At 35.2% G+C, this 21312-nt stretch overlaps 1 protein-coding gene across 8 annotated transcripts in view; it reads right to left on the bottom strand.

Moving 5' to 3' along the window:
• Positions 1-5333: 5333 nt before the first annotated feature.
• Positions 5334-21312, bottom strand: part of Spn (Spinophilin) — a 166421-nt gene continuing 150442 nt past the window's right edge. For 3 of the 8 annotated variants that reach the window (XM_069036634.1, XM_069036641.1, XM_069036637.1), the window contains 5 exons: positions 18351-18492; positions 18057-18298; positions 7785-10713; positions 7602-7744; positions 5334-6514 (listed from right to left, as the gene is read on the bottom strand). In XM_069036634.1, coding sequence (XP_068892735.1) covers positions 10450-10713; positions 18057-18298; positions 18351-18492 — 648 coding nt within the window. In that variant the 3' untranslated portion in view covers positions 5334-6514; positions 7602-7744; positions 7785-10449. Of the gene's footprint in view, positions 6515-7601; positions 7745-7765; positions 10714-18056; positions 18299-18350; positions 18493-21312 lie in introns of those variants that run through there. The other 5 variants (XM_069036635.1, XM_069036638.1, XM_069036640.1 and 2 more) reach the window with 5 other exon arrangements.

Below are 21312 nucleotides of genomic sequence, written 5' to 3'. Positions count from 1 at the left end.
AAACCATGATACATACATAGAGAAATAAAATCCGTGATTAGAATTTAATGAAAATGTTTTGACGTAAAGATATTTGGTTTATTTAATTTAGGGCGTTTTACTTTATGAAAATAGATTGAAAAAAATTAAATTAAGAAACCTAAGTTAAAATAGGTATATCATCTAATCTAAAACTAAATAATCTCAGAATGTGACACTCAAACTTTTCTGTTCCCATCCATTCCAATATCGAACCCGGTAGCGGTCGTTTGGGCCAAACTACCTGCGTCTAGTAACGTCGAGTAAACGGCCAAGCTGTAGGTAATTAGTTGTTCTCAGTAACGATTAAATATACTTAGAATATTAAAACCTCTACTAATTTATACAGAAACTATAATTTTTTCCAATAAATGTCTAAATGATTCTGACAGAGTTCTAAGTATAGTATTTTTCTGCAATTGGAGAAAAGTTGTAAGTATTATCCGATAACAGGTTTTTTTTAATGGAAATGATTTGTACATACAGGTAATGAAAACGGGCGCTATTGTAATCCTACCTTTCTTACGCTAAATAATCCCTAGGATTACGAAAATAAGATTCATTCTCTGAACTCTGAAGTTATGGTCCAATTTTTACCCTTTTGGGATGACGTCACGATTTCCTTTCTCGCTTTCTCTTTATTGAAACAACAGGAACAAACAAAAAAATGCGATGCGTTTATTTATTATTGATTACTTGTGGTTATTTTATGCTCTTATCAATTTGACATTTTTTTATTTTTCATTTATTAGTTATGTTATTAGATACATTAATTACCATCGTAAACTTTCGAAGCAATTGTCAACAAAATTGAAATTTAATAGTTATTTTTGATAAATCCAAATTTATTTCTGATCCTAGAGTCCAATTATTACCCATTTGCGATGACGTCATTATTTAGTAACTTCACGTATGTTTGAGCTAGGATCAGAAACTAATTTGAATTGATCATAAATAACTATAAGGTTAGGTATTAAAACGATTGTAGTCGAAGCAAGCCATACCCATGTTATGAAATTTTCTGACAATTGCTTCGAAAGGTTATGTTTGTAATCAATGTAATAAGTGAAAGAAATTAAATGTGCATCTAAGCATGCCATGAAAATCTGATTTTCAGTTGGTAGTAAAGCTAAAGGTAGTGACTTTAACTTTCAAAGTTGCTTGCTCTGCGTGAACCCGATTTGACTAATTTTTTAGTTTTTGTCCATTTTAACATTGCTGATTTCAAAAGCAATGTTACGTCTCTTTACTGATTGAATTAAAGTAATTCTTATTTGTTTTTGTCTTTGTATTTTTACCAAGTAAAGATTTATTGGACATGACCTTCATAAATGTGACTTTTGTAATGTAACTAAATTAAAGGTGCTTTTACAAATGCACAGCTCACTTGATGAACATTTATATTAAATCAATTATAAAGATAGCAGAGATACGAAAAATCTGACACTGTCAAAGTCATAACCTTTACATTTGTATTAATCATTGTCCGTTATTTTCTTCAAAAGAATTTTCTGCAAGTAAAAGATTCTATCACTAAAGTGCACAGATAAATACATCCAAACTAAAAGAAATAAGAAAATCTAAAATTTGCCAACAAATTTGTTCACAATACGAAGATTTAATGCTCTTGTAAAATGCTAATTTTATGACTGACGGGTCTCGAGAGGGTACCTGCTGCAGTGTTTGACCGATCCAAGAATTCTGAATACTTCTGCAACTTGAACTACACCTCACCCAAAAGTTTTATTACTGTGCAACAGCCTTAAATGTTAACGGCCGGTTTCATAATCCGACCCTAAAGTCTCCTTTAATAAAATGCGCCTTTAAGGTAAATCCGACTTTAAAGCTAAAATAAAGGAGACTGCATTTCATAAACGCGGACTATCGAAACATTAGTTAAAATTTGCATTAGTTCGAAAACGAATCATCCACCGTGTTTAATACGTAGTCATTTTCCTAGGGAATTCTAGGGAATTTTACAGTAAACGTTTGAAAGTTTTGGTAACTCGCAACTGTTTTCCTGGGACTTTGAAATGTATTTCGAGTATTTAAATTTTTGTTTACATTCTGCATTTTACATTTTGCTAGTGGAGCAGCGCCAAATTAAAACATCCGATTAATAAAAGATTGCGACCAAAAAAGCCAAATCCAACTTTTCAAGTGAAGGAATAATTTTATAAATCTAAAACAAAACTTGTGTAAAATAACATCCTACACTTGAAGAGAAAAGAGGAAAGAGAAGAACATGAAAGAAAAAAACTGTTATTATTAGACTTACAGATTGAATTAGCAAGAAAACAATTGAGCAATAAAAACTAATGAATTCATGGAATATCTTTATTTTCTAAATACCTATAAGTTTCCGAAATGTTGATTTATAATCAATTGAATTATTGAGTACCTACTAATTCACAAAAAAAGCAGCAATTTGTTGCAATGTACTAGCGAAATGTCACTTGTCATGTAATTGAGGTTATGTTCCCCATTTAAATCCACCTTTAACGAGATAAAAGGCCGACAACGAGCTTTTAAAGTTAAAGGGGGTTTTAAGGAGTTAAAAGACACATTTTATGAATATGAAACACAATTTTTAGTTAAAGGTAGTTTTAAATTTAAAACCGCTTTTAAAATACATTATGAAACCGGCCGTAAGTATTATTGGTATAAAGAAAACTATAAAACAACATACGGCCGATGTGGATATAACAGACTCGGTTGATTATAAAATCTCGGCTCCGCCTCGATTTTACAATAGGTATCTCAACCTCGTCTGTTATAACCCATATCGACCTAATACCGTTATATACTCGTACCACAGAATAGAATCAATCAGAAGACAAACTCTCTTGGGCGGGAAAAGTCCGCGCATCTAAGCCGCGCAGATGAAGCGGCCATAAGGTCAGAGTAGAAGTCCGTAGCACCGTAGCGTAGCGTATCATAACAGCGGTTGACGCAATTGGTTTTCTACCAGTGGTGGCGATACATGAATAATATTAAGATGAGTAAGCTCAAAGGTGGCATGGTTTGTACGGCAAAAAAATGTGAAAACAAAGCCTACAACTGTAATTTGGCTTTCTTCACTTTTCCAAAAGAACATAATCGAGCAAGGTAAGAAACTACTATTATGTAGGTACTTTCATTAACTTTTGAACGTAATTTTTCTGTCACATAAAAAAATACTCTAAATTATGCTTTACTGAAATTGTCACATATGGATGACAAAATTGTTGTCAAATTTATCTACAATTTGTCAGCATGAGCGATGACAAAATATTACGTTGTTAAGTATTATTTATTTATTTTCTATTTTTTATTAATAATTAAAACCTCGTTCTATTCCATTTGTGTGATTCTTGATACTTCTTGAATTGAATTAATTATATTCATATTCGACTCCGTACTTTGTAACATTTCTGGAAAAACTTTTTTATAAGCGCCTATCACTAAGTAATAATATTCCGAGTGCATGTCAAATTGTCGATAATTTAATTTTCTCGAGTGCGCGAAGCGAGAGGAATTTTGGCAGACTATTTCCTGAGAAAAAGTTACATGATAAGTACAAATAAACGTAATTTTGTGTGTCGTTGACAGTCATGACATTTGCACTGAACTGGTATAATTTCTTGACGACCGTTTTGCTCTAGTGCAAATTATCGCTGTAATTCGATCGCTATTGAGGGTGACCAGACGTCCGGATAAAGCCGGACATGTCTTCCTTTTTGACCAAAATGAAAACGTCCGGCCGGCTTTTGAAAACAAAATTTTTGTCTCTCAATCAAACTCAAAATTTAAGTCTTTACTTGACTATTTTTACTTAAATTTTAATGGAGATAGGGCTATTGGCGAGGCCTCCATAAGAGCCAACGCATCAATTAGGTTACCTCTGAGGTGATGTGGAAAACCGTTGTGAACTTATTTTATCATAATTATGTACTTTTCGCACAAATAACTCAAAACAATTTATGCGAGTCCGGACCTGAACCTCGGGCTCACATGTTGTAAATGCGGACCTGATATTCTACGCAATACAGGTTGTTCTCGAAGTTGACGCGTTCTTTGTAACATGAGGTACTACACATTATTCTTAAGAATTTTAGCCTAAATCTTCTCCGGTCCTGTCCATTTCGCTTTGCAATACTCTCTGGACGCTGCAGATGCATTCTGATAACGTGATAACATTGCCCATGCATTTGCAACATATCTGTGAGCTCATTATTTTCCTAATAATAAAGCCATTTCGACTAATTAGATGACAACTCTGACAGTAGTTTTGATTAACGTCCATGCTCATTTGATTTTTTTTTTGTCAATTCCAATTTCTAAAAAATCAGCGCAAATTTGAGCAGGACCGGTTTCAAAAATTTCAAAAAATTTAACTTATTGTATCTTCATTGCCGTACACATTTTACTAAGGTGATTTTGGCTAAAATTCTTTAGAACAACGCATACTATCACATGTTAAAAGGAACGCCTCAACTTCGAAAACACCCTGTATTAATGGCTGCCGCTGGCTGACTGAGATCAAAGGCGATTTTGCCGACTTTGCCTTCTGATTATTTCTATTCTGTGCTCGTACTATAGTATCTGCGTCTTTAATAGGTCTATTATTGTATTCAATTTGGAGTCGTTTATGGCTATCTCTTAAGGCACTCGTAGTTTAATAGATTTATAAGAAAATTTTTATCAATTTTTATCAGTGTATTATTGTCATTTACACCAAAAAACTTCCAAAATTAATGTTCAAACTCTACTTTTTAACATATGTTGCAGATGTAGTTGCATCCGTTACCTTGAATTACTTACCAATTAATACAAAATTCCCTAGAATTTAAAAATTTAATTTTATTTATTTAAGGGTGCAAATTCTAAAAAATAACATAAAAAACTCGTTTTATAAGGGCATTGGCGTACTCGTCCCATACAAAACTCCCCTACGGGTCGTTTTCTACACTTGGGACTCGTGCGCCAAATCAACCCTTATAAAACTCGTTCTTTAATATACTATTTACACTGTCAGCTAGAATAGTGTCCAAAAAAAAAAATGACAATAAAGCTTGAACTACATCGAATTTTTCAAAACTGACAGAAATTTGATGTCCCACTTTTTATGCTCCCAATAGTACCTAACCAAAATCTAATCATTGCCGAGACATTTGCCCAAGAAATGTATGATCTTTGGGTTATAAATAAAACTCAGATTAAACCTAATTTTGTACCCCTTTGCTATAAATTATGCTTACCATTGTTTGTTCAGTTTAGCATTGTGGGTATTTTTGGTTTTGGCCCGCGGTTATTGCAAGTGAAAAGAACACTCATGGTTTTCAAACTTTTTATTTACAACAAACGGTAAAAAGACTTTACAAACATGTTTATAACATGGCACAACAAAACCACGTTTCACAGAGGTAGCTCCCAACCCAACTGTTAGGCGTCGAAAGGAAAAGAGAGTTTGTTTTTTTTCTCCTCCGGTTCTGAATTGCGCCAGTTTAACAAATTCAAAGATGCTGATAAAATAAACTGTCAATTTCTACTAATTCTAATTTACAAACTTCAAGATACGTTCATTGAGTGAAGTAGCAGTTGCAAGGGCTGTCGTTCTTTTTAAGGATGGGCGTTGGATGCGTTTTGTTGTAAATAGTCTCAACACGAGCCCATCTGTTATCTGCAGACTTTAGCATAGATACCAAATAACGGGTAGCTACTCCAGGAGGGCTGGACAAGGCCGCAAAAGAGAACAACCCCCCAGAACGACAGGTATATTGTTACATCTTCCCTTCGCCGACGTACAGCAACTGCTCGAGAGCTACAAAACCTTCTGCGTAATGCGACCGGCGTGAATATTTCTGATCAAACAGTCAGAAGTCGACTAGGGGAAGCTAATCTGACACCACGTAGACCTGTGCATGCCCTTCGTCTACAACTGGACCACAAAGTTGCCCGTCTAAGGTTTGCTCGCGAACATATACGCTGGCAGCTTCGATATTGGAGGACTGTGCTCTGTACCGATGAGTCGCGGTTTTGTCTTACTCGTTGCTATGGACATGTATGTACGAGTATACAGACGTCCTGGTGAGAGATACACTGCAGCCACCATACAGGAAGTGGACAGATACGGAGGCCGTTCGATAATGGTATGGGGTGGCATCAGTAAAGACGGGCGCACCGAGTTAGTTATGGTTCCTGAACGTCTCAACGCACAAATTTACGTTGAGACAATTCTTCAAGAACATGTTGTGCCATTTGCAAACAATTTTGGCGATGATTTTATCCTACAACAGGACAACTCCAGAGTTCACACTGCAAATTTAACGGTGAACTTTCTACAAGACCAAGAAATTCAGGTGATGGAGTGGCCGGCCATGAGTCCAGATCTCAATCGGAATGAGCACGTCTGGGATATGCTTCATAGGCGAATTAGGAAGCGTCCTGCTGCAGCGTTAACTTTACAAAAGCTGGCTGAGAAGTGTTGTTCGAAGCCTCCCTCGACGGTGTCAGGCTGTAATCAATACACGTTATATTGGTTCGATGGTGCAGCGTCTTTATAACTAGTGCATACTGCAAGTTTTTGGTCACATTTTGTTTTTGGTACTGTTCTCAATCTTTTAGTAACATTTAAAATAACTGTTAAAATAAAGTTTTTTTCTTGTTAAGTAATGTTGAAAGAATAAGTCGTAGTGATTAGGTACCTACTTACATACCTATATCGTTTATTTAGAATATAGCACATGATGAAATAAATGTTCCCCTAATTCCTTTGAGCAGTGTATATGAAGTTTTTTTTTCAGTTTTAACTTACCTACCTACTTGAAAGTTGTACACGTCTGATGCTGTACCACACAAATCCATTAGAAAGCTCGCATACTCTACCAGTGTCATCAGTATCGTATATAAAATTATAAATATAAACGTAAAAACGTAATAAAGAAAAAATAAAAAAAGTAAAACGTTGCCGCAATTTTCAATAATGTTTTAAAGACAATGCCCTTTTCAGATTACAAATTTTTCGCTTGGTTTAGCTAAAAACAGCTAAGCAAGGTTGGTAGAATTGACTAATTTGTATAGAAGGTTGCCTCGTTGAAAATTGGGGGGAGGGGGGAAAAGTAACTCGTGACGTAAAATCAACCCAGAAATTTTGAGTGTTCGAATAGAACCCAAGGTTTATAGGCTCCCTGAAGGTTGTTGGGGGGCTTTTTGGGCTCTATTCTAGCGAGGGAACACCTAGTACCTAGTACATGATCGACAGACTCTGTCGTAAAATTTTAGTACATTGTGACGTCACGAGTAACTTTTGCGGGGGGGAAAAAATTCAAACTATTGTTTTAAATGGCATCGAGGCAACCTTCTATACAAATTAGTCAGTTGTACCAACCTTGCAGCTAAGTAAATCCCGCGCCATCTGTTGACCGAGAATCTCACTAAAACCTCATCCCGATTCGCCTTAAATGGGATCTAGTGCTTTATCGACGTGCGTTAAGGCCACTACTCACGCTCCAATGTCGCTATTCGCTTGTATTATTTCATTTAAAAAAGTGTTTGATAACAGCGTTATCGTAACTGTGTCATAACAACAACAATACACCTACCAAAATGATTTCCAAATAAACCATTTAAAATTCCCAAATTTATCTGTTTTTCAAATGAAATCCTGGGCTGGGTAGGCGTTGGAAACCGTCAATTGTTGTGCTTTTTTAAAGCGTAGATTAATTGGAGCATGTTGACAGCTAACCTAAAATTTAGAGCCAAAAAACTTTCTTTGCAATGAGTACATTTACACGGGCCGCTAACGCCGGTGTTATTTAAAATCGGTGTTGTTCTGGTTTAAAACGGGCGTTTACACAAGAGGTGTTGTACAGGCGTTAAAATCTACATCGGTGTTGGCCACGGTGTGTTAGCTAAAACCTCTTCGCAGTGTGACCAACCGAAATGCTTCGAAAGTTCGAAATCGGCGTTGGCGGTCGGCGCTTGTTGTTGAGCGGTTGCCAACGACAACTGTGATTGTGTTGGCAGGCCTGCTTCAAAACCGGTGTTAAGCAAAGGTGGCCATTTAGATGTAGATTTTACACCCGCTTAGTGACGTCACGCCTGTTGGTAAAGTGGTGTAGCGTTAGTAAACCGGTTTTAGTAAAACCGGCGTTGAATCCCATTTACACGTCAATTAACACCGGTGTTAACAACACCGGTTTAAATAAAACCGGCGTTAGCGGCCCGTGTAAACGTACTCAATGTTTTACATTAAAAATAGAATAACTTAACGATTTCTATTATCGAAGCAAATATCTAAGGGCACCCTTTACTGAAAACAAACATGTTCAATTATGTCCCAATTAAACATAAAAGAATGTCATTCGTATCAAACGGCGAGAAATTCAAACTTTACACTGTTCTAAACGGTTAATTTTTCCAACGCCTACTCAGCCCAGGATTTCATTTGCACGCCCGATATGTACCTGCCATACTGAATTTTGCGCATTACATTTCAGAACCATCTTCGTTTCTTGCAATGTCTTTTTTTCCAATCTTCGTTATACAAACTGCGAGAGCTGTAAAGAAGATATTTTCGCCCTACATTTTAACTCCACATACGCAAACATATGCCGACTCAGCTGATGATTTTCAAAATCGTACTGCCACGTTGAGATGTACAATCGCGGCCATCCAAAAGTGAATGTTAGCTTGTGAAAATTTCCGTATTTTTCGCTGGATTAAATTAGGCTGTATTCATTGGCGTTCGTGCAGCCTGTTTTCTTGCCAACGCCTCTTTATACGACGTGTTATTATTGAAATGCATTAAGAAAATTTGAACGATGATAGAACTCAACAAAACAAATTATTCTATTTAGCATTTTTTTCGAAAACTCAAATTTATAAGTATTCAAATTTTTTTTCACCGTATTCCGTGTCATCGAGTGGTTTATGGATCGGACGGTGAAAGAACAACGGCTTCGTACGAAAAATGTTAACGCAAAAAAAGTAAATACCAACTTACGGCAAAAACCCAGGCGGGTAGGTCTTGCAAAAACTTACTGACACGTCCTTCACCTGCATGGGGCCGTGTTTACAATTTATTAGAAAGTGAGTGGAGAGATTTCCCGGTCGCCAAGTTCCCTGTCCACGTACTTTTGTGAATGCTGTCCAGCATTTAAGGGATTATGGTACTTTTAGTCCTATCAACCGAGATCGAGGCCGTTCAAAATCTGGCCGTGTCTTGGACTTGGAGCCTGAAATTCTGCAAGCTGTTGAGGCAGAACCGAATGTTAGTTGCCGACGACTTGCACCAACAGGGATTACATCCTTGTCATCTTCAACGTGTCCAACACTTAAAACCAGAAGATCCACCACGTCGAATTGCATTTCGTCAAAATCCACAACAAATCCGAGAACGTGGTTTCCAACAAAGATTTTCGATTAATCGTTTGATTGGGCCACACGTCGTACCTCAATATTTCAATTGTGAAGAATATTTCAATTTTTTACAAAATGTGCGAAGTGACCCTTTGGATGACATGCCGTTGCCAGTTGGGAGGGATGAGGGATACATGACGGAGCGCCCGTTCACAATGCACGGGATGTCAAAAATTGCCACAGCAACCAACGACCAATTTTCTTCTGGCTTTTAAAAAAAATACCTTCAATAATTTTTTTAACGCTAGTGTCAAACTGTGACATTTTAGGACGCCAATGATTTAAAGTAAAAATCAAACTATTTAAAAAAATGTTCACTTTTGAATGGCCGCGATTGTATCTACATGGCGGGCTTTACATTTCGTCTTCATGTTCCGTTGCAAAGTATATGATTATAATTATTTCAAATAATTATGGTGCTATTTATAACATAGACATTTAATTGCTAAAAATCGTGTCTGAAGATTAACATGCGTAAGTGACGAAATTATTGCACTTGATTCACACGATTTTATCGTATATATTGAATGATAAAGATGTAGCCAACTTTCTTGCATATTTTTTAAATTACAGTTTTATTAAAACATTTTTAATTTTATAAAAAAAAGTATATACATATTCAGGAAAACAAATATTTTTTTAAATTATTACAATTTGGTTAATTTTAATATTAAAATTCCATTTTAAATGCTTGTATTTTTTAATACAACATTGTAAATAATTATAAAACAACTAAAATAAAAAGATTAGGAACAATAAAAAACACACTATCACATAAATAATATTTAAAAAAAAATGTACGATTTTCGGCAATCTTATAATATTTTCTACGTTAACAAAAAACATTAATCATCGGTTAAAAAAATTAAATAACGATACATTTACAGCAATAAATAATACACCATTCACAGTGGTCCTCTACTCATGAACACTTGGTACTTATCCTTTCATTAACTACTAAAATTTCATCTACTACTAATTTATTTTTAACATCCTAGGCCGGCGTTTGTTGATGTTTCAGTTTCAAAACTACTTTTTTTTACCAGCTTTTTCGGCCTTACGAAGAAGTTTTTCTTTTTCTTTGCGACTCTTCTCCATTTGTTTGCGTTCCTTTTCAGTTTGCACTTTAAGTTCTTTTATTTTGCGTTTTAAATGGCTTTTATCGTCGCTTGTAATTCCTAAAATTTTAAAATCCGCCGACGTGAGTAATAAGAGGGCACTGCCGTTGACTTGCAGTTCCACGAACTTTTGAATATGATTTTCCAATCCAATTGAAAGTAACCACTGACAAACCTAGAATCAGGCATATTGTAATTTAATACATACTAGATTTGTGCTTTGTGCTTTGAAATTACATTAAATGACAAAATATGCTATTATCGGTTTCAACTGTAATTGTCATTTCGAAAAGTGTCTTGTCAGTCATCGAAGTAACTCCATAAAATGTAGAAATGTGCTGCTATAACGTGATCAAGAATGACTGAATCTGTTGGTAACAATGAAAATTTGAATGGTTTTGGTACCACTGTAATCTAAACGCATTTCCGGTTGTCAGCTTTGACAGAGTTGACAGGAAAACTTGACGTTTACTATCAAAGGGTCATTTTTGTAATAGCATAAACATACCCGACATAACCTAATTTTTTTTAAATGTCGTGTCAAGTTAAAACATCCGGGCAGTGCCAATTACGAAACAGAAAAACACCAATATTTTTCAATTGTTTCATTGCCAACAGACTCAGTCATTGTTGATCACGCTGTAGTATCCGAATCAGTGGTAATTCTGACAATGAAATCAAGTAGCTGTCCCTAATTATAGTAAAAATAATGTAAGAAGTCCTGCGGCAAACATGCGAACTAATTAATGTTTCTGGGGTAATGAGCAAAAATTTTGAAAGTACATTCAAAACAATAAATCCACGTTTAAGACGTTGTCATTCATTTGAACAATTCACTACTGAAGATTTAATGTACTATCGAATTCATGAAAAACTAGGACAGCAAAACGTCGTAGTTATGTCAACTTTTCAAAAATGTTGTAGTGTAACGTTTCTACGTACTTTATTTTAACTGGTTAGTGGTTAGTGGTTACTATGTTACTATAATGTCCAACATGTGAAGTAGATAACATATATGCCGTTCACGATTATTTTAAACACGCAGGAGGCCGCGATATTTTTTTGTTAGATTGGCGTCAGGTCCTGTCATATGACGTTTCGTTTTTAAATATTCGCATTGTTGTCAATTCCGTCATTAATTTAGTTAATACGAATTTACCCAGAACTGCCCTACAAATATGTATGTTTCATTTCAATTATAATTTTACGATTATTATTCAATTATTTAAAAAATGTAACAACTTGGGAGCAGTGTTCGGTTGAATTATAACCTAAAATAGATTTATTAAGACAAATCACAATACTGCCAACTAAAATGTCAGATTTTCATAGATAGTCCGAATTTGAAATAATCGTGAATGGTTTATAGATACATTTGACGTTGGATTGAACATTGCTAAATTTGAACTGTCATAATGACAGACGTTGACATTTGACATTTTCATGTAGCCTTACTCTAACAAAATTTTGTTGTAGTAGGTTTTCATGAATTCGATAGTACCTGTTAGGGATGTCATAAATTCGACGCTACTAATCTAGGTCTCCGGTAACCCTTGCCATGAATTCAACGCTTTCGTCTCGCTCTCCATTAGGAGAGAATAATTCTATTTCCTTATTTTATTTACAAATCCATACATAAAGATTTTGGTAACTTTTTAAATTTTTATTTTTTATGGCGTGTTTATAAAAGAGTTGTATACAGGGTGTTAGGTAAATGATCTGCCCAAAAGTATACCGTCCATTATCAGGCAAAATTGGGTAGATTTTTCCTCTGCAATTTTTTATTTGGATTAAGAAAAAGTTTCGTTTCCAAGGATATTACTTAAATTGTTTACGGTAGTAGTGATTGCAATAATACAATTTTCAGTGGTTTTCAACGAGTTGGTGAATCTGATCAGCATTTTGATACTCTCTTTAAAGTTTGGCAGGACATTTCTTCCCAAGTCTGATATGAAATTTACGAAATATCTACTTATCATTATGGAAAAAAAGAAACAAGTACAATTACGAGTATATTAATCCTCTGTGCGGCGTCCAGTTTAAGGGTAGGATTAAACAGTCAGGCAGCCAGCGTCCAATTTATGCCCGCCGACATAGGCATTATTTAATGTTCAAAAAACAGCCACACAATTTACTATAACATTAAAATTTTTATTTTGAGTGTAGTTACAGAAAATTGGCGCCACTGTCAAATTGGACCAAGGCCGTCTGAATCAAAAAGCTACGCTTATAAGGCCGTTTCAATTTTCGATTTTTACATATAAACTTTGTTTCTGTGACATTTCGGGCGGCAGAACCTTTTTGCGGTCCATCTACCGATGTGGAACGCAATCGATTGAGACTTTTTCCACTTCTTACTTTGAGGTTAAGTGCTTAAAACGTCAATTAAAACCATATATCTATTAACTACTATATGGGTAACGTCGTATCTTTACTTTGCTCGAGAGTGAAGCAAACATTGCCATGGGTGGGAGCAGTATAGAAACATCTTCTCAACTACTTTGTTAAGAGCAAGTATAATGTGCGCATGGCAGGAATTTAAATATAGGATGTTGCTACTGCGCGCTGCGGATTGTGGGAAAAACAGCTCCACCCTCCACCAATCAGTTGCTCCAGATAACGAGCCTGCGCATAAGTGGACTGCGTTTTGTATCGAGATCTTTGCTTCACTCTCGTATCCACGTTACCTATATAGTCTATATATATAAAAATGAATCGCCGTTCGTTAGTCTCGCTAAAACTCAAAAACGGCTCGACCGATTTGAATAATTATTTTTTTATTTTGTTCGTTTTACTTCAGGGGTGGTTTAAAAAGAAAAAAAAAATCGGAAAAGTTGCCCGGAAAATTGGAAAATTCGGGAAAAACTGAAAGTGCTTTTTTCTGTGGGAACGGCTGGAACGATTTGGCAATTTTTTTTTTAATGTTCGTAATAATTCGTATGAGGTTTTTATGTAAAGAAAAACTGGAAAAGTTGCCCGGAAAATTGGAAAATTCGAGAAAAACTGAAAGTCCTTTTTTGTGATGGATATGCATTATTATTTTTTTTTGTTTTATTTGTTATAGTCGTGAAAAAGTTTTCAGGAAAAAAAAATCGGGACAATTACAAAGGAAAGTCGAAAAACTCGGGCAAACTGCAAAAATTATAATTTTTGTATGCATTCTCGATCACAACTGACGATAGGAACGACATTTATTTGATTAATTCTTTTTTTTGTTCGATATGCCCCGGGATGGAAATAACTCAATTGAAATTTTTTAATAAAAAAAAAATCTGGAAGATCTGGAGAAAAATCTGGAAAAACTAAATTAAAATAATTCGGGGAAAACTGAATTATGTTTGTTAGGGTTTTGGTTAAGTTTTCGGAAAAAAAATTCGGGACAATTACAAAGAAAAGTCGGCAAATTCCTACAAATTTAAAAAATTATAATTTTTGTATGCACTCTCGATCATAACTGACAATAGGAGCTACATATTTGCTTGATGCTTTTTTTTTGTTTTCAATGGAAAAAAACCTGGAAGATTTGAAGAAAAATCTGGAAAACGCAATCCAGTAAATTAAAATAAAATTACATTTGCTTTTACTTTTGCGTTGTTACGCGATCTGTCCGACAAATGTAGTAGTTGTTTTATTTCTATTCCAATTTATTTGCCTACATGCACAAATGTCATGTGACAGCTGATTGTGAAATTGGAAATCAAACCAATCGGATTGTTTGCTTTGAACATCGATCTTGCAATCGAAATCGAAATGTAAATATTGGGTGATTCAAAATAATTGTGGATAAATCTGGCAACTATGTACAAAAATTGATGTGGCAACTGTGTGGGTGGGATAGAGTTGACATTTTTTTGACAGTTCATAGTCGCGCAATTTTGAAAGTTGTCAAATCAATGTGTAATGAAATTTAAAAATCAAATGCACGCTTATGAAATTTCATACAAATGTCAACTCTATCCCATTCACACAGTTGCCACGTACATTTTCGTACATAGTTGCAATACTTATTCATAATCATTTTGAATCACCCAAGAAAACTGCTTGAGATTCATTGTGATTTCAAATTTAATGGAAGAAAATAAATAATTAGTTTGGACATGAAATTCTGACTGAATTAAATTGTGACTTAAATTCTGGAACAAAACCGCATGGTTCCAACTCGATCACATTCCAGGCACATCACACATTTCCAGCATTTCAGCAGTGTAGAATACTGCCGATATAATTATCTCCCATGTAAAATTCCTCATTTTTACTTTGTTTACACATTTCCAATAGCTTTTCACAAATTCACAAAACGACCACAAACAAATTTAGATATTGAAATATGAACAAGACAACGTCGGTCGAGTCAGCTCTTCGCGATGTTATAATATTGGGTTACTCTCCGCATCGACCACTCTTCTTCTAATTTGGAAAGAATGATACCTCGTAAACGTCAAATTCGCCTGTCAACTCTGTCAAAGCTGACAACCGGAAATCAGAAATGCGTTTAGATCACAGTGGTACCAATTGTATTTATATTTCATGTACATAAAAGACATCAAATTCATTGGAATTGTAAACAAGTTTCATTTAATAACCGAACGAAATTCAAACCGTATAAGATATAGCCAGTACTATTGATCTCAATGAATTGAAGTTGGAAGGTTGATTAGGATTGATTATGGCCAATCAAAATGTTACAAAAAAAAATATTCAAATCGGTGAAGCCGTTTTTGAGTTTTAACGAGACTAACGAACAGCGATTGTAGGTGATACGAAGTTCACCGGGTCAGCTAGTAGTTAATAGATATATGATTAAAACATGAATGCAATAAAATATCCAAGATCCCAGCTTATTTTGAATACATTCTGGACTAACAAAATACTAATAAATTAGAATTGCAAAAAAACATGAAATCATAACACAAGGTAGGTTAGAACAATTTATAACTTTAATATTTTTCTGCAAAGGAGTTTGTTCTGGATTGCACATTTCTTCTTTAATAAATCTGTTTTTTTCTTGACAAATTTGTATTATCTAACACTGGTTTCAGCGTTGCAGTTATTATCAGGTCGCAGATCTGATTTTTATGTAGCAGACAAGATGAAAGTATTGGATTTTCTAGCAAATGAGGGCCCATTATCTCAACCATTTGGTGGCATATACTCCCCAGAAATACTATTTACTTGAATTGATTTGGATGTTATTGGAACGGTTGGAATGACGAAAGACTCTACAGGATTTTGGGGTACAGAAATTTCAACCGGAGTTTCAGTGAGAAAAGTCTAAAAAACAACAACATTAATAAGATGACAGTAATTAATAACTGGAGGTCCCTGATTATGACTGTGAAAACTAATAAGTAATTAATCGGAAAATGAGAAGAGGAAGCTCATTTTGTTTTCTCATATTTCGTGGTTGACTTCGCTTCAATGTATATTTCATGTAGCAATAAACACCACAACTCTTTTTTAATTATATGTAGATACATACAAAAATAGAAGAACAAGGAACAGCATCTTTACATAAGCGTCGTCTTTTGGGGGTTGTAATTATAAAGTCTTGTTGAAAATGCTGCTCACAAATTTCTGAGTAATCCGTAATTTTTGTAGTCTTTTATATTACAAATACAAATTAAAAAGTTGTGCTTATCATTGTCTCCATAAATTTGCTTACCGCAAAACGTTTCAAAAGCTTCGAACCATTTTTGTCTTTGTTTCATATTGCTGCGAATTTCAAATAAGCGAACATCTTTTGCCCCACAAATGAAACACGCTTTTACCATTTCATGTAAAATAGATGGGTAATATTTTAAATTGCCGCCAATATTGTAGCTTTGATTCGTTAATCGGCCACCGAGGGCGCGCAATCAGGTTCTGCCTTCTTTTGTTTTATGGCCACTCTGCAGAAACAATTATCATGTACATTGAAACGGCCTTATAAGCGTAGCTTTTTGATTCAGATGGCCTTGATTTGACATGGGACTTCTTACATTATTTTTTTTCGACTCTGTCAGAATTTGAGAATTTTCTCCTGTGTGAACGGATTTTGATAAATGTCACAACTTGTCAAAACGAAACGTCAAGCTAATTTTAAAAGATTTTAGGCGGTTTGGAGCCTTTAACGGGTTCGTCGAACAAAAAAACGTTGTATTCAACTCGTTCGTGTGTAAATTGGGCCTTTTTTGGCACTCGTGGGCCTTTAAAACGCTCGTTTCACACGCGCTTTTTGAAATGGCCCACTTGTGCAAAAAAGGCCCAATTTACACACGAACTCATTAAATAAAGTACACTTTGTCGTCTTGTTTTAATTATGTAATACCTCCTAACATAACCCTGTAGGGTTATCACAGAATCCTAAAAAAAAACGTACATACAATGAGAAATTAACGATTGAATTCAGCAATATTAAGTTGTTTTGCAATCAATTTTAAAAATATTGAGTTGTTTTGCACGCAACTCCCCTGTGTGAACGGTGTGTACTCAGTACTCACTTATTCGCATCATTTTGATGTTTTTTTAAGTTGAGCGGCAACCATAAATTTTACATTCAGTTTTCATGCCTACTTCGACTACAATCATTTAGAATAACCCTGTAGTATTGCCGTTATAACTTTTTATCTGCTCCGTCCACTAAAATTGACCAATCAGAATCAAAGCCAGATTCAATCTGTACAACTTTTCATCACATTTGCCACGTAAAAAAGTTAAGGTTAGAATTTTGCTGTCAAGTCCACAATTATTGTTTTAGGTTCTAAAAAATAAAATGTCATTAAGACAATAATTCGAATGTCAGAAATTTTTACTGTGTAAATCAGATCGTCTTAACAACCTATTTGATTGGTAACTAAGAAAATGAAATGGGCAGGACAGATAAAATGTTACGTTGTCCTTAGTAACGGGTGTTTTTTTAAATTTGGTGTCGAAGCAGGCGTTGAACTGTCGATTGTGAACGCACTATACAGGTTACGGATCACGGATCAGCTGTTTAAATCTTACGCTTTACACGAGTGGTGCGATCTCAATCGACTCTCCAACGCCTACTTCGACGCCAAATTTAAAAAAAAACACCTTTATAATAAATCATTTACTTTCTTACGAATATTAAAGTAATAAATCTGGCAATGCGGATGCAACAAAATGTTGAATAGATACTGACAGAAAAAAAAAGTTGCATCCGTTGCATCACTGAGAATCAGTTAGTCCAACATGAAAAGAAAAAAAATCATAGCCAACTCGGTCCCAAAAAGATCGCGAATGACTAATATGTTATTCGTTTATTAGAAATTTTTGAAATAAGGAATCAATTCTTGTCATCCGTTGAGGTTTGTTGTAACTGGAGCCGGACTGTATTTTGCTTGATGTAATTGTTGTTCAGAGAACAGTTGCAATTATAATGTGCGAGAAACGGCAGATTTTTGTGAAACTAGAATTTGAACGCGTACTGAAGGCAAGGACGAAATACTAGGTTTTTTATCCCCTCTTCGTGGTCTCCTTAACTTCATTTTATATTGTTATTTAAAATTTATGTACCTGCTCTTTGTTCCACTCATTTACAGGTGTTGCGTGCCAGAAATGAGAGCTTCGTTTGTCGCTACTAATACTACAAGATGATAAACTGAGATCCGTTGTCACCCAGGAGGTATCATGTTTTGACGGTGACATTGAGCCAGATGATAAACTGGAAGGAGACGGCGGAGTGGGCGATATACTTCCTTGATGCTGCCATGGCGTACTACCTGGGGGGGATAATGCAACAGGGACAACTTTCTTTACTAAAAAAATTATCAACATAGAAAAAAATAAAAGTATGTAATTGACTCTCACCTTTGGCGTTTGCTTCGTTAACTGCTTGGCGTATCTCTTCCAGTAAATGCTGAGCTGGACAATGCTTTGACTTTTCACTTAATTCATCAGTTGAACTATTTAAACTATCTGTACTCAGTCGTTTTTCTCGTTCTGCAAGAACCTAAAAATTCATATTTTTAGATATTGATTTTAGTTGGTCTTGGGCACGTATGTTCACAATTACAATTACGAGCAAGCTTAATTCGTGTTCTTCTTTATATCAGGAGTAAGATAAATTATACTGCAACCAAGAAAGTACTATCGCGGCCAAAATACTTTGGTCGTCACTTTTTGACACTTCAAATGTAAATCAAGTATTAATGTCAATATACATGACAATTTCAAATTATTCTTGTCAAAAATATGGCACCTTCAGATTTGGATAAATATAGAATCGTCTTACTTGCTTCTGCAGGTTGTCTAAACCGTGACCATGTTGATCTTTTGCTTTTGAACCCTGCCTCCGCAGCTGGGATTTACCCCACCTGTATGACACTGATAGATTAAAATAATTTTGACAACAGTAAAAAATAAGGTTAAACATCCTAAAGCTCGCTTTACAATTGAATATCATTTATGTCACATTGACGACCAAAGTATTTTGGCCGCGATAGTACCTACCAACTAACTAAATACATTGATTAAAATATCCTACAAAAAGATATCATGGATCAGGTTGACACAATTTTATATTATGAATCATTTTTAAGCTCAAAATAATTTAACCAAATTGTGTTTCTCTCTCGTTTCAAACTGGGTCACTCATGTCAAAAAAAGCCCAATTTACACAATAATTCGTTCCGTTCACCTGACATCCGCACTGTCACACTCTCAGTGTGATTTTTTATCCAAATTGGTGGAATGTAATGTACTATTGCGGCCAAAAAATTTCGTCCGTCACTTTCAAGGCCTCGACATAAAGTGTAAACTACCCTTAAGCACCAATAACCTCGCTTTTTTATCGTTATTGTCATTTTGACAATGTCATTCAGTCAATCAGTTCAAATTTTGTGAATACAAAGGACAAGTTCCATTCTTACACAATTACCACACGACCGCTAGTGGCACTACGGGCAGACTTGCGGCTATTTTTGGAGTAAAGCACCAGAGAACCGTGGAAATTATACGAGTTTTAAAAAAATCAAACGAAAAACATTAAGGCAAAGACAAGGAAATGAAACATTTATTTTTGTTTAACTATGTACTTAGCTAAATCAAAAGATAAAATGAATGAAGTTTAAAATCAATACTTGGTCATCGCTCCATTGGCGTCAATAACTCGCCTTACACGACGCGACATGGGGAGGCATAAATCTCTGTGATAATTCCTAGGTATTGCCATGCATTAGTAATCGCAATCAAAAGTTCTGCCCTATTCTGAATCACTTGTCGTTATTGCAAATTACGAACCAAAAGTCCCTACATGTTTTCTTTAGGGTTCAAATCAGGACTGCGACTCGGCCAATCAAGAACGTTTATGCTATTATTCCTGAACCATTCTGCTACCCTATGTGCTGTATGCACTGAACAATTGTCTTGTTGAAATATGAAGTTAAAATTCGGAAAAATTCTTGAAACTGAAGGCATTATCACGTCTTCAAGAATCATAACATAAACATCTCTGTTGAGCTGATCTTCTAGATCTATCTATCTACTACACTAGTTTACAAAATTTCACTTTTTGTCTGTTGCCGCAAATTTAATGGCTGAATATGAGAGCTTTTTAGGCTCTTTTTTTATATCTGCCGTCAGAATCTTATCAACAGCTCTAGTTTTTGTGATTTTTTCGAATATTACTTCACGTAATGTTTCGGTATATTTTGATCACTGATCACTATGTACGACTATGAACGGAACTGCAGTTAGAATGAGTTCTTCAAGAAGGTTTTGCTTCAACGATCCGCAACATTTCTGCTACTGCTTACTTTTTGTACTTTGCCATGCCTTTGGATAAAAATAACAAGTCGTAGGCTCCTAATTGTGTATGTAAATCGTGTGTCGAATACTTAAGACTGTGGAACAGAGGTAAAAGAAGTACCTTTAAATTTGGAATTCCAGCAATATGGCGAGAACCCAAAAATCATCTAGATGATTGTTATTTTTGCAGTTTCAATGTGAAGGGTATAAATCAAAAAAATTGCCATAAATGGGAATATCGAAGTGCTCCTACGTCTGTAAAGCTTCCCACACAACATTCAGATGATGTTTCAGTTCCGCCGATTCCTTTCACTGCTGAGCAAATTTTACAAACTTCAGTAGATGACGATTTTTCAGAAACAAGATCAGAAAACGATTCTAAATTTGACTATTCAGTATTCACCATCAACACCTCAACGATTTTCATAAAAGGAGTTCGATGATTGTTAGGACTGTAACCCCTTTGTTTTGTGTAGGGTTGTTGCGACAGAATTGGACTGTTAGGACTGTAACCCCTTTGTTTTGTGTTGTGTTGTTGCGACAGAATTGGACGTTTTGTGGTAGACGTCTTTATTCTTGTCTTGTTGCGAGAGAAAAAATTACTATCACTTTTGTTGAGCGCCTTATTTGTCTCTTACTGGTTTCTAATCTAAATCTTCTAACTAAGTCTAAGTTTCTACTATTTACAAATTTTACATCTTATATACTACCTAGTTCTACGAAAAATGAGGGTGGGGGTGTAAGCACCCGTCCAGCCCTTCGTGGGTACAGTTGGATGTAACAGAAATGCAACAATGATCTCCCAAGAGATTTGAACCTCTCAAAACAAGTTTCTGAATCGTTAGCTTCACGATTGAAAGAGAAAAATCTGCTTGCACCAACAAAAGTATGGGTTATGTGTAACTCAAAAACTAGAGCTGGTAGAAAAAAACTAGAGGCATTTTCGGCAACAGCAGACAAAAATTACTCGGAAACGGCAAAAAAATATGAGGCAACAGATACTGTGTAAACTAGTGCTATCTAC

The sequence above is a fragment of the Tenebrio molitor genome, chromosome 1 (assembly GCF_963966145.1).
Source record: "Tenebrio molitor chromosome 1, icTenMoli1.1, whole genome shotgun sequence".
Lineage (NCBI taxonomy): Eukaryota > Metazoa > Arthropoda > Insecta > Coleoptera > Tenebrionidae > Tenebrio > Tenebrio molitor.
The sequence above is the reverse complement of the archived record's forward strand: the minus strand, read 5'-3'. Positions and strand labels throughout refer to the sequence as shown.